This window comes from Schistosoma haematobium, chromosome 1 (genome assembly GCF_000699445.3).
Source record: "Schistosoma haematobium chromosome 1, whole genome shotgun sequence".
NCBI lineage: Eukaryota > Metazoa > Platyhelminthes > Trematoda > Strigeidida > Schistosomatidae > Schistosoma > Schistosoma haematobium.
The window spans coordinates 65,719,925-65,733,199 of NC_067196.1; the positions used below are offsets into that span (position 1 = coordinate 65,719,925).

Consider the following 13,275-nt stretch of genomic DNA (forward strand, 5'->3'; position numbering starts at 1 on the left):
TTTGCTGTAAGTTTATTTAATTCTAGTCTTTTACAAAACGTTAAGTAAAATGAAAAACAAATGTTCGAACCTGTTGAATAATAGTTTCTTTACACTGAAACGATTTGAATCTCACTTTCTATACCAGTGAAAATATGTCCTGTAGTGTGTGCTACTTAAATCGATATAAGTAGTATATACGTTAGTCAGGAATAGAACATCTGGCAGCAGGAAGTTGAGAACATCGAGAAGGAAAGGACGGGAACAGAAAGTAATTGGTATAGAAGTGAGGGGACAGTTAATTTTGGGACGATTGATTGATATTTTGCAAATTAAGTATTTACTGTATGATTCTTAGAATTTACTAAGAGATTCTTTAATTTTGTATCTCCACTTGTGTTCTCGTTCACTATAGTAGAAGTAAGCAACCTTTTGGTCTTAACATGGAAATCCTAACCCCACTAGATTTCCGGATTGATTAATTCGTGTTTAGTAATCGGTCACGATTAAACCTAACTGTCATCCTTACTCATTGGTAATATCTGTTACGATTTCAAAATGATTGGACTTTATAGGCCAAAACTACTCACCTGAACTTATGAAATTCTTCACTTTTGTAAAGTAGTAAGTAATGAGTAATTGCATGATAGAATAGGAACGTTCTCCTCATTCGGAATGGTTTTCCAACTGATATCAATCTGTGATGGAAACTAATTTCACCCTCGTCCTTGTAAATGTATCAACAGCCGATGGTACAAACTTTGTAGTAGATGCTTTAATTATATAAACTGTTTTCAGAGGACTTTATATCAGTATTTAAAAAAGTTTTCAGGGAAAGATGATTTCAGGTGAGCTTTAACAAAAGACACCCACTTTATTCCACCTCCTTGCCTCTTGTTATTCTAACTTAATAAATATTGGCATTATTATTTAGTTCATTATTCTGTTCGATTCATATTTAAAACAATTTAGGTGAATTTGTAGTAACTAAACACATTGAAAATGTCTGAATGTTCAAAAACCCTTCACAATCAGCTTTTGTTAATAGATAACCTGTGAGTAAACTGAGAACATTAAATCACTCGGCTAAGTATGCGGGGTCAAGCCCCTTCGTACTGTGTTCCAGCCGTTTTAAGGTTGGTCTGTCCTTATCGGGTGGTGCCGATTGGATTTTCTGGAAATGGTTTTCGTTTTGCAAGGCTCACAAACCCATTGTGTGGATGTGATTTTGTGGGAAAATCATTACCCACAAGTCTTAGTGCTCGTGAGTCGCATCAAGGGCATTTATACGCTACATGCATGCCACTAACACAAGTTTTTTTCATGCATCCTATAGCATATATATAAGTATGTTCACGCGCATGAAAGAGTAGGCAGTCACCGCTCCGTTCAAACGTATTCGCTATAACTGACTATCACTGGCGCATTGCATGCATGCCAGTGGTACAGAGGCTTTTGCCCTTGCACCTCATGACAAACACGTAGGCATAAGCGCTCCTCTGGGGAAGGTTGATAGTCACTTCCCCCTCTTATTTGCTACTGCATTTTTTGATTTCCATCAACCTGAAATATTAGGCCACTGACTTTGTTGGACATAGATCAGACATTTTTTCAGCTTACATTCCTGGCGCTAACCGACGCACGTACTCCTTGCATATACTCAGCTACATAACCCACAAAAGCCTAGACTAAACCAATTCATATACATAAGCATAAACATCAGACAGCCAGCAATATTTTATTGAGCCCCGAATTGAGAACACAATTGTTCTGGTTTACAGCATAGTAGTGGATTATATCGACGTCAACCGAACACCAAAATTAGCTAACATGGTTGCCCTCACCACTCAGCAGCACCACTTTGAGGAATTGGGTCGGGTTTCGTGGATTTTCTTCAAAGACACAGGTACTATAAATGAAAATTAGAAGCATTAGAAATGAATATTTCTAATGGCTAGGTGCTTGTTACGAGTTCTGAAGTTGTTATTTCATACTCGGAATAAATATATGATAAATCTTTTGTGGTTTTCAGCCTAAAAATCTGACCGATATTTATAGAAACACATGTTGCTTGAAATTTGATTAATTGAACTCCGGATAACTGGTCTCATAGTCCCATTGTCACTCCACCTGATGCTATCTGAAAGCTTGGGATCTTAAGCACGTGAGGAGGATCATACTAGAAAGCAACAACTACCTATTATGCAATTGGGATTGAGTGTCTGTTTAAATAGTTTTAGTTCTAGAGACATTTGTCACCAAACGAAATATGAAAAGCATGTGAAACATGTTCCTCACTTACATTAAAGTCATTCAGCGCATATATGTTTGGGTTTACCGAGTTGTAGAACTTGTTGAAACCGCATTTTTCATTGGCAAATGAATTCAAATAAACTACAGATATGATGTAATCAGTTGGTTAAAACAATGTCGTAGAAATTTTTAAACTACTTTTTTAATCTTAGTAGTTGTATATAAGTACCTGATTTAGTCCCAAAATCCTGTCAAGTACATAGAAACAATAACCCAAGCGTATACATATCGATGTGTATTATAATTATTCCAGAAAACATCATAAAATCCACTGATGTATATCATCATAATGTCATAGTGTTTAGCTGATTTACGCGAATCAATGTTGTGATTTCATGACGGAAACCAAATAAACAGAATTTACTGAAGCATTTAAAAACATAAACTTTTATTGTAATAAAACGTTATAAACCTTTTTCTCATTGATGTGGCAATTGTTGTGATCTATCAATATTTAAGCTCGTTAAATAATTTATAGAGAGATAATAATTTTTATTTTCATATAATTTTGGATGAAATCATTAAAATAAAACTATTTTACAGATGGGAGAGAACAAACCAGATTCCAGAGGAGGAAGAAATCAGGAAGAAGCACTAGAAGTGGATAGGACACACACTAAAGAAAGCACCCAACTGCGTCAAAACGCAAGCCCCCACCTGAAATACTCAAGGCCAAAAGAGGAGAGGAAGACCAGAGAACACATTACGCCGAAAAATGGAGACAGACATGAGAAAAATAAACATGTGCACAGGATTAGAAAGGCTCAGAACAGGGTGGGTTGAAGAGTGCTGGTCGGCAGACTATGCTCGATTGAGAGTAACAGGCATAAGTAAGTAATTTCACAGATATTTTTGTTTAAATAATCCAATTTTTAAATGGTTTATGATTAATGGAATTCTAAGTAAATCTCAAATAATATATTATGAGTAACCTAAGGATTATATTATTGGTAATGTGTTGAATTCAGTTCCATTGACGAGTCTCTAGATACATAGACTGTCATTTTAGACGCAGACAAGCATGGTAAACTAATGATCAAAATAATTATAATGGCGATAGTATTATTGATAGCTTTATTCAATGTTATAAAGTTAGTATGGAAAATGGAATTTTCAGTGTATAGTTTCTCTTACTTTTCTTATGCGTTACAAATATTTATGTACATGAAATAAGTGAATAAAATTGTGCAAAACAAAGTCAATCATTTTTTCAAAAGTATAAGAATCTATACAATTATGGATTAACGTTTAATTATGTCAGCTTTAACAACTTGTCTGTCAAGTAGTAGAGTTTCGGACGGAACATCAAATTCAGATATCAGATTTCCTGGTTTATAAAACCAGATGGCATTCAAAGTTTAATGGAATTTTTTCTTTCTCAATCTATCTAGTTTTAGGGAGGTAAGTCGGTAAAATCCTCCACGAGGATTGACAGGCGTAAGTAAGTAAGTATGTAAGTCGGTAAAATCTCGTTAACAAGCATCAAAACACATTTTAAGGTAGAGAATGATAGCACCCAATACGTCATCCAAGAATTCTATTACAATTTCATTATTTTCAGACAAACGAAAAGTCTCTAACAGAAGGTAAAATTATTACTCTATTTTGTTACGTCGGAAAATTTCTTCCGTATATAAGACATTAACCACCGACTGTTACCTAAGACAAGGGGATTTAGTTAAATGAATCCCACTACTTATTATTATAAAGTAGCATAACCTGATTATATCAAATTAAGTGATATATATTATATATATATATATATATATATATATATATTCAGAACCGCAGTGAAGAAATTATGCAGGTTATTATGAACAAACATTTAAAACAAATGACTTCATATTGTGAAGAATTTTGAAGTGATTAAATAGCACGGGTATATCTATACTAATAATTCATAAAATTTAAGAAGGAATACTGACATCATTTTATCTGAAGCATTTCATAACCCACCTTATCCAATCCGCTTTGACGTTATCTGATTCTGAAGATTGACGGTAAGAATTTTCGTTAGGCAATAAATTCATTCGATCACCATTTAACCTCATTAATGTCGGTGATACTTTGGTTAATTTTCCTGTTGTAACTGATAAAACGCTTCTTCTAACATAACTAAGTGCGTCAATTTTTAATTGAATAAATCGTGTAGCACATGATGCACATCTATCATTGGCAACTTTAACAAGTGGATGATCTGGCAGTTTCAAACTTTCAAGAATTTGTGCTGTAATTGCGGGTGAAAGAGGAGTCTAAATGACAATAAACAAATAAGAAGCAATTATTTGGATTTACCAATTAGACAATGCAATACTAAAAAGTTAAGATTACTAGATACCTGTTTACCGTAAAATCTTATTCAACTCAAAAATAAATTAATCACTTATGTGAGTCAACGTTGATAACAGAAAATCAACTAAACTTATTTATTGATCTTAGCAATATCCTGAATAGATTTATTTTATCAATATTTTATAAATTAAGAAAATGGTTATCCGAATAGGGATTTGTGGAGATTGTAGTAACTTTAACAGTTTAATTCATTAATTGATCTAAATTAGACCACCATTGAAAACCTGGAAGCACTTGACGGTCGATCCATCCTAGTAGGGGACTCCTCAACAGTGCACTCCCGCAATCCTGTGCACTGGACTCGAATCCACGACGTTCAGTTTCGCATGCGAACGCCTAACTTTTAAACCGTTGAACTGGTATCCAACGGTGTTAATATCTAACAGTTATCCACCTCAGACAATGGATGAAGAGTTGTGCTAGATCACGGGTCCATTAGATATAGATATTAACTACTTTGAATGCCGGCTCTGTTTAGACCAATTAATGAATTCAACTGATAAAATGTTAAGCACTAATCAAGGGTCATTGCACACATTTATTTAGTACAACTAGTTTCTGTGAATTAGCTGAAGGATATAACAATGCAATATTTTGTTCTTTGGAGGAACATTAATTAAAAGTGAAAGTTTATTGCCTTTCTGTTAGTGAGCTGCATGAAATGAACATAAAACATAGAAATAAAATTTGATAATCCACAAAAAAAAAGTAGAAGATGAAAGAACTCAATACAAACAACTTCAGAAGATACAAAAATGTTTATCAGAGAATATTTCAAAAAAAGAAATAGACATCTACAATTTAGAAGTTATTACATGATATTCAGATGACTGATAGAATTTAATAATAAACAGAACAATTTCCTCTCAGAAGTTCTACGATCGTCTTAGAATATCTCATACATTTACATTAAAGAGTTCATTTGGTCTTTTTTTTCTAGACAAAAATCATTTTAGAAAAAAAAACTTTGAGTCTTCAATTTTTCTTTGAACACAATTCAGAATAAAACAGAGATTATGTCTTCACTGTAATTCTATTACTCTTGTGAATAGAGATGATGAGTCAATGGGGTGTATATTCTTTTTCCATTATAAATATATGTAAATTAAAATTTAAAAAAATTTATACTAATCAAGCCCATCCTTTTGACTCAAATAAATCTAGATATACAATAATTAACTTGAATATTTATGATTGTATTATAATTCAAGATTCTTAATATCCCATTACATCTAAAATAAACCCACTAACTGAACTATTTCAGTAAACTTTTCTACGAACCAAATCATGAAGTAGAATTATCAAAAAAGAATATCAGCATAATCAAGTATTGATAAACATTATCTTCTTTGATGGTATGATGCTAAATGTATAAAAACTGTGATTATCCCTTGGGAAATGCTTATTTCCTTTTTTTGTTTCAGTTTACACATATGAATCATGAGTGGTTTTATTGTTTGTTGATGATAGTGAACATTTGGAAAGAACAATGAATAATAAATATAATAATATGAACACAGGAACCATTACACCCAATCTAAACAAGAATAATTTAATAAAATGAAATTATTAGGTCTTAATATTTAAGAAGAAACAGTTTGATGTCATGTACTATTTTTAAAATGTACTTGATAAAAAACATTTTACTGGTTGGAATTATGAGTCAGTTAAAGCTAGACCACCACGGGAAACCCGGAAGCACAGGACGGTCGTTTCGTCATAGTATGGGGCTCCTCATCAGTGCGCATCCATGATGCCGCACCTCGTCAGATTCGAACACAGAGCCTATCAGTCTTGATCGTGGATGCGCAATGCTGAGAAGTCCCACAATTGGACGAGACGGCCGTTCAATGCTTCCAAATTTTCCATGACGATCTAGCTTCAACTGACTGATGATTTCAACCAATGAAACTTCTAAAATCTCCACAAAACCCCTTCTGATAAAAAAAATATTTATAAGTTAGATTGATGGAATTTCTTTAGACCTAAAAATACATAAATTTATGGATGAAATATCGTTCACTAAGTTATATATAAACAAAAAGACAATGAATATTTTGAAAAACTTCATTTTTTATTGAACTTGAAACCATTGGTTAATTTAATTCACTTGCTATTGTCTACTTGAATCTTCCCATTCATGTTTAGGATTATAATCGATCAGTCTCTTATTGGCATATGTACATTCTGTGCGGATTTCACTGATATTGCCTTAGGTCACATGCTTCATAAGCAAAGATGGATAGTGGCTAGAAGTGGAATCCACGACCCTCGTCTTGTCCTATTCAGGACTCTGCAATTGGATATATCTGCATCTGAGTTGATATTCATCCTGTGACTCAAACCCAGTACTGTTCGCTTGAGACTCCATCGCGTTATGCAGTTATCTACCGAGTCCTGATAGCTACTAAGTGGATAAAGTGATGGCGTTTGAAGAGAACTGTACTGGGTTAGGGTTTCAGAGTGAACATCAACTCTGATATGCAGGTACATTCGGATAGTGAGTCTCAAATAGGACGAAACGCGTGTATTGGATTCCACTGCTAGCCACTATCAATCTTTGCTTATAATATCAATCATTTAGTTTGGTACTGATAGGCACTATAAAAACCTAACAGAACGTCAAACCCTGAACACCATTGTCCTTAAGCAAGTAGAGTGCAACTGAGTTGTTCGCTTGAATGCTGTTCAGTTTAATTTTAGACTTAATTCCATTTGTGATATGTCAGGTTGACGTCACTAACAATTTACTGTCCTTAATTCCCCTTCATGAAGAAGCAGTTATCATTTGAACTTGAGAAATTTCTTCTTGATAAGCCATTATTCAACTTCAACAAAATCTGAAGATTCTGAATGTGATTTTGTGTAATTTTTTGTTTATCATTTTTTTTTAAAATCCTCAAATCATAGTAAAATATCTGTCAATCAACTGAAGTTACTCTTTGATGAAAGTAATTTTAGACTTAGTCAGTCATGGTGATTTATCATGAACATCCGACAACTGGGCTTTTACATCATTTACTTGTTTACTTTATTCATACGCTTAGTTTTTTCCATCTGTATACATTTTCTTTTATGTTCTCGTTTGTTTTTGTCTTAAGATACAAAAGGAAATACGAACAATACAAAAAAAGTAATAAGTGTATAACATCAAGATAGGATTATTAAAGATTGTTATTTTCATATTCACCTGTATTTATGCATATTTTGGTGGTTATCATTACATTATTAACAGATGTTAAGGTTATTTTTAAATTTTTTTGTCTATACTACTTTTATTTTATAGTAAAAAAAAAGAAAAATCAATTTTGGGGATTTGTCGAGATTGTAGTATTTTTAAAGTTCAATTCACGAGTTAATTTATACTAGACCATCATTGAAAACTTGGAAGCACTGGACGGCGGGTTTTTTTACTTAAATTAAGGATTTCAGGATAAAATTATGCATGAACTATTTTGTATCGAATTACAACAAGTTAAATGTTAATATTTTTGTAGGTTTGTTGGAGACTTTTATATTGCAGGTTGTTAATACTTTATAACTGTGTAATTATGGTGATATGACGTATAATAAGATATTACAACTATTGTAATCATCATTAAATGATTGTAAAAGTCTGAATATATTATAGTAGTTTAAGAATAACTGTATGTCGATCAACTTCGAACAAATATTATCGTTAATCTGACCAATCATCATTTATCATTTACTGTATAACATATATCTACTTATAAATCTTTTATACAATTACACACAGTAGTTGTGAGTTATGTTACAGTATACATTTGACTAAATAGCTAATACTAGAATCTTGATGATGAATTATTCTGAATTAGTATGAATTAATGAATAATTTTCCTTCAGATATCTTAATTAATACACTGTGATTACGACATATTTATATCAACGGTATCATTGAATAAAAGTAATTTCCATAAAAATCATTTGTGTTACACTCAGCTGTTTTTGTGAAATCGGATTTATTCTACAAGTAAATTTTACAGTTGTTTTCTCGTCTTGATCATCAAAACAGTTTTCTTACACAGATTAATACATATTTGGATAGATAAAGATATTAGTGAATGTTGCCATGGTTACTAATAAAGCATTAAATTTAAAATTCCCACTTTCGATATAAATCAAAATACGATAATCAAGTCTCATATATAAATTTCTTACATAGTGACGTGTATAACTTTTGACTTTCAGAAGGTGTACAATTTAACGACAAGAAATAACTATTACCGTGTGCTTACTTACTTACTTACTTACTTACTTACTTACTTACTTGCTTACTTACTTACTTACTTACTTACTTACTTACTTACTTACTTACTTACTTACTTACTTACTCACTTACTTACTCACTTACTTAATTAATTAATTAATTAATTACGCCTGTTACTCCCAATGGAGCATAGGCCGCTGACCAGCATTCTCCAACCCACTCTGTCCTGGGCCTCCCTTTCCAATTCCATTCAATTCTTGTTCATTTTCCTCATGTCTATCTCCATTTCCCGGCGTAATGTGTTCGTCGGCCTTCCTCTCCCCCTCTGGCCTTGAGGATTACATGTGAGGGCTTGTCTTGTGACGCAGTTGGGTGCTTTCCTCAATGTGTGTCCTATTCACTTCCAGCGCTTCTTCCTGATTTCCTCCTCCGCTGGGATCTGGTTTGTTCTTCCCCACAGTTGGTTGTTGCTAATAGTATCCGGCCAACGGATCCGAAGTATTTTGCGTAGACAACTGTTAATAAACACCTGTATCTTCTGGATGATGGCTTTCGTAGTTCTTCAGGTTTCTGCCCCATATAGTAGAACTGTCTTGACATTTGTATTGAAAATCCTGACCTTGGTGTTGGTTGACAGTTGCTTTGAGTCCCAGATGTTCCTCAGTTGTAAATATGCTGCTCTTGCTTTGCCGATCCGCGCTTTCACATCTGCATCAGATCCACCCTGTTCGTTAATGATGCTGCCCAAATACGTAAAGGTTTTTACATCTTCCAAATCTTCTCCGTCAATTGTGATTGGATTGGTGCATTCTGTGTTGTATCGGAGAATCTTGCTTTTCCCTTTGTGTATATTGAGACCTACTGCTGCTGAGGCTGATGCTACACTGGTCATCTTCTCCTGCATTTGTTGTTGCGTTTGGGATAGAAGGGCCAGATCATCTGCGAAGTCTAGATTGTTCAGCTGCATCCTAGATGTCCACTGTATCCCGCGTTTCCCTTCAGACGTTGACGTCTTCATGATCCAGTCGATCACTAGGAGAAAGAGAAAGGGTGAGAGTAAACAACCTTGCCTGACACCGGTCTTTACTTCGAACGAGTCTGTCAATTGTCCTCCATGCACAATTTTGCAGTGTAATCCATCATATGAGTTCTGTATGATATTGACTATCTTCTGAGGCATGCCGTAGTGTCGAAGAAGCTTCCATAGTGTTGTTCTGTCCACGCTATCAAATGCCTTTTCGTAGTCAATGAAGTTGATGTAGAGTGATGAATTCCATTCAATTGATTGTTCCACAATGATCCGTAGAGTTACGATTTGGTCTGTATACGATCTATCCTTACGGAATCCTGCCTGTTGGTCACGAAGTTGGGCGTCTACGCAGTCCTTCATCCTGTTTAACAATACCCTGTTAAAGACTTTTCCCGGTATTCAAAGAAGAGTGGTGCCCCTGTAGTTATCACACTTGCTGAGGTCGCCTCTCTTCGGTATTTTGATCAGAAGTCCTTCTTTCCAGTCTTTTGGTACTTGTTCCTCATCCCAAATCTCATTGAAGAGAATGTGGAGTATCCTTGCAGTTGCCTCTACGTCTGCTTTTAGTGCCTCTGCTGGAATGTTGTCCGGTCCTGCTGCTTTGCTACTCTTGATTTGTCTGATGGCCATGCTGATTTCTTCAATTGTTGGTGGGCCAACATTGATTGGGAGGTCCATGGGTGCTGCTTCGATATTGGGTGGGTTCAGTGGAGCTGGTCGATTCAAGAGTTCTTTGAAGTGTTCTACCCACCTGCTTTGTTGCTCTTCAATGTTGGTGATTACCTCGCCTTCCTTGCTTTTCACTGGTCGTTCTGGGTTGCGGCGATTTCCAGAGAGTTTCTTTGTCGTGTCATACAATTGTCTCATGTTTCCTTCTCTTGCAGCCTTTTCCGCCGTCGTTGCTAAATATTCCACATATTTACGTTTGTCGGTTCTGATGCTCCTCTTCACTTGTTTGTTTATTTTTGTGTATTCAGCTTGTGCCTTGGCTTTTTCTGCTCTTGTTCGACTGGTATTGATCGCTGCTTTCTTGTTCCTCCTTTCTTGAATCTTATCCAGTGTATCAACAGTGATCCATTTCTTGTGCTTCTTGTGACCCAGGACCTCATGACATGTTGAAGTGATTGCCTCTTCGATCCCCTTCCAGTTGCTCTCCACAGTAGTTCCTTCTCCATTGAGTAGATCATAAAAGGCCTGGAATTTGTTGCTGAGGCTTATCTTGAATTTGTTGAGTTTGTTAGTATCCTGAAGAAAGGCCGTATTGAACTTTTGTGATATTGTCCGCTCCATTGTCCAGTGCTTCTTGATTTTCAATTTCATCTTGGCGACCAGTAAGTGATGGTCTGATGCTATATCAGCTCCTCTCTTGGTTCTCACGTCTTCCATCGTCCTCCTGAACGTTTTGTTGATGCAAATATGGTCGATTTGGTTTTGTGTAGAGTGATCCGGTGAAGTCCATGTGGTTTTGTGTATGTGTTTATGTGGGAATATGTTGTCGCCTATGATCAGTTTATTGAAGGCACATAGGTTTGCAAATCTCTCACCATTTTCGTTTCTTTCTCCCAGTCCGTGTCGTCCCATGATGTCTTCATATCCAGTGTTGTCCGTTCCAACCTTGGCATCGAAATCTCCCATCAGAATGGTCAGGTTCTTTGTTGGGCACTTCTCGACGATTGACTGCAGCCTATTGTAGAATTGATCTTTAGCGTCTTCATTGTAGTCTTTGGTAGGCGCATAGCATTGGATGATCTTCAGTGAAATGCCCTCTTTTTTATTTTGAACGAGGCTTTGATGATCCATGGTCCATGAGATTCCCATCCTATAAGCGCATTTTGCGCTTGTTTGGACAGCATCAATGCAACTCCTTGTGTACGTGGTGCATTTTATTCTTCATGGCCGGAGTATAACAGGAGCTCTCCTGTACTTAGTCGTTGTTGTCCAACTTGTGTCCAATGTGTTTCACTGATCCCAAGTACCTCTAGGTTGTATCTTCTCATTTCTGCAGCAATTTGGAAGGCTCTTCCGGTGTCCCACATTGTACGAACATTCCATGTACCTAAATAAGTGGTCGCTCTGGTTGTCAGAAGGGGCATCGGCCTCGTAACTTCCGAAGGAATTCGGCTTTCATCATGAGGCGTCATAGTTCTTCTAAATGAAGACCTTCTGACTCTCAGGGCAGAGTTTAGAAGGTTTGAATAATTTTTTCTGGTTAGCGTTTTTTTTAGCGAGTTAGTTAATATGTTGCAGGGTTTTGAAAAATTTACCAGTCATTTTTCTAAAAAGACATTATATGTTTAATGAACACTTAATTCGCTTTCTATTATCATCCTACATTTTTTAAGTATTAACTTCATACATTATGAACTCACTCTCGTACTTTATAAATCCAATGACTTGAATTATTTCGTCAGATACACCGTTCATGCTTTTAGTGGAATCCATCAGATTCTATAATCATATTTGTAAATATTTAACTTTCAGACACAATTCTAAACGAGTATTAATTATTAACACTATACATTCCCAACAACTGGTGTTCTGGCTTTCACATAATCTCGAATAATCTCATAGTGATAGAAAGAGAACTGATCTAATAAAATACACAATTAACAAGTTATCATATTTCAAAATTATGAAGGGATTATCCTCTATAAATATAATACAAATTTGCATATCCATTATAGCTTACCTTCATCAAGATTACTGAATAATATGGTGAACCAGGAATGATTAAATCGTATGCCTGTCGTATCAAATCTTTTAAACACAGTAAACATGCATTACATCGAGTTACTAACATTGGAATAGAATCAATTGAACCAGCATGTAATATAGATTGTAATACAGACATTGTTGTATTTTTACAATTAAATCTTTTATTAGTTATTGAAATATGATCAGGTTTGTTTAGATAATGATTTGAATGAATATTATTATTATTTATAGATAACTTTGAATTCTGTAATATTTGCTTTTCATGTAAATCAATATCTGTTTGTAATTGATTCAGATCAACTGATTGATGATTTTGATTGATAGAACTCATAGTTTTGTTTCTTTTTTTAATTAGTTAATCCACAAATTATTATTTCATATTTTATCGGCACAAAATTCAAAGTATTGAGCATCTAAATTGATAAGGAAAACAAAACAACACAGTAAGTATAAAACAATAAAATATTGTAATTTGTATTTTGATAATACACTACATTCTGTGATTTCCTTATGTTATCTTAAAAAGTATATTTGATTATGATTAATGTTTAATGTCATATATATATCAAATTCAGACAAAGGTCTTATTTATATATTGGTTGTTTGAATCATTCCATTGTTGTTTAGGACATTAATTGATCAGTCCTTCTTTGGCATA

At 34.6% G+C, this 13,275-nt stretch overlaps 1 protein-coding gene across 1 annotated transcript; it reads right to left on the reverse strand.

Moving 5' to 3' along the window:
- Window positions 1-3,236: 3,236 nt before the first annotated feature.
- Window positions 3,237-12,948, reverse strand: MS3_00001883 (uncharacterized protein; the record flags this gene model as incomplete). Its single annotated transcript, XM_012942431.1, has 3 exons — window positions 3,237-3,321; window positions 4,249-4,544; window positions 12,592-12,948. 3 exons carry the CDS (start codon window positions 12,946-12,948, stop codon window positions 3,237-3,239), a joined length of 738 nt encoding a protein of 245 aa, XP_012797885.1.
- Window positions 12,949-13,275: the final 327 nt, after the last annotated feature.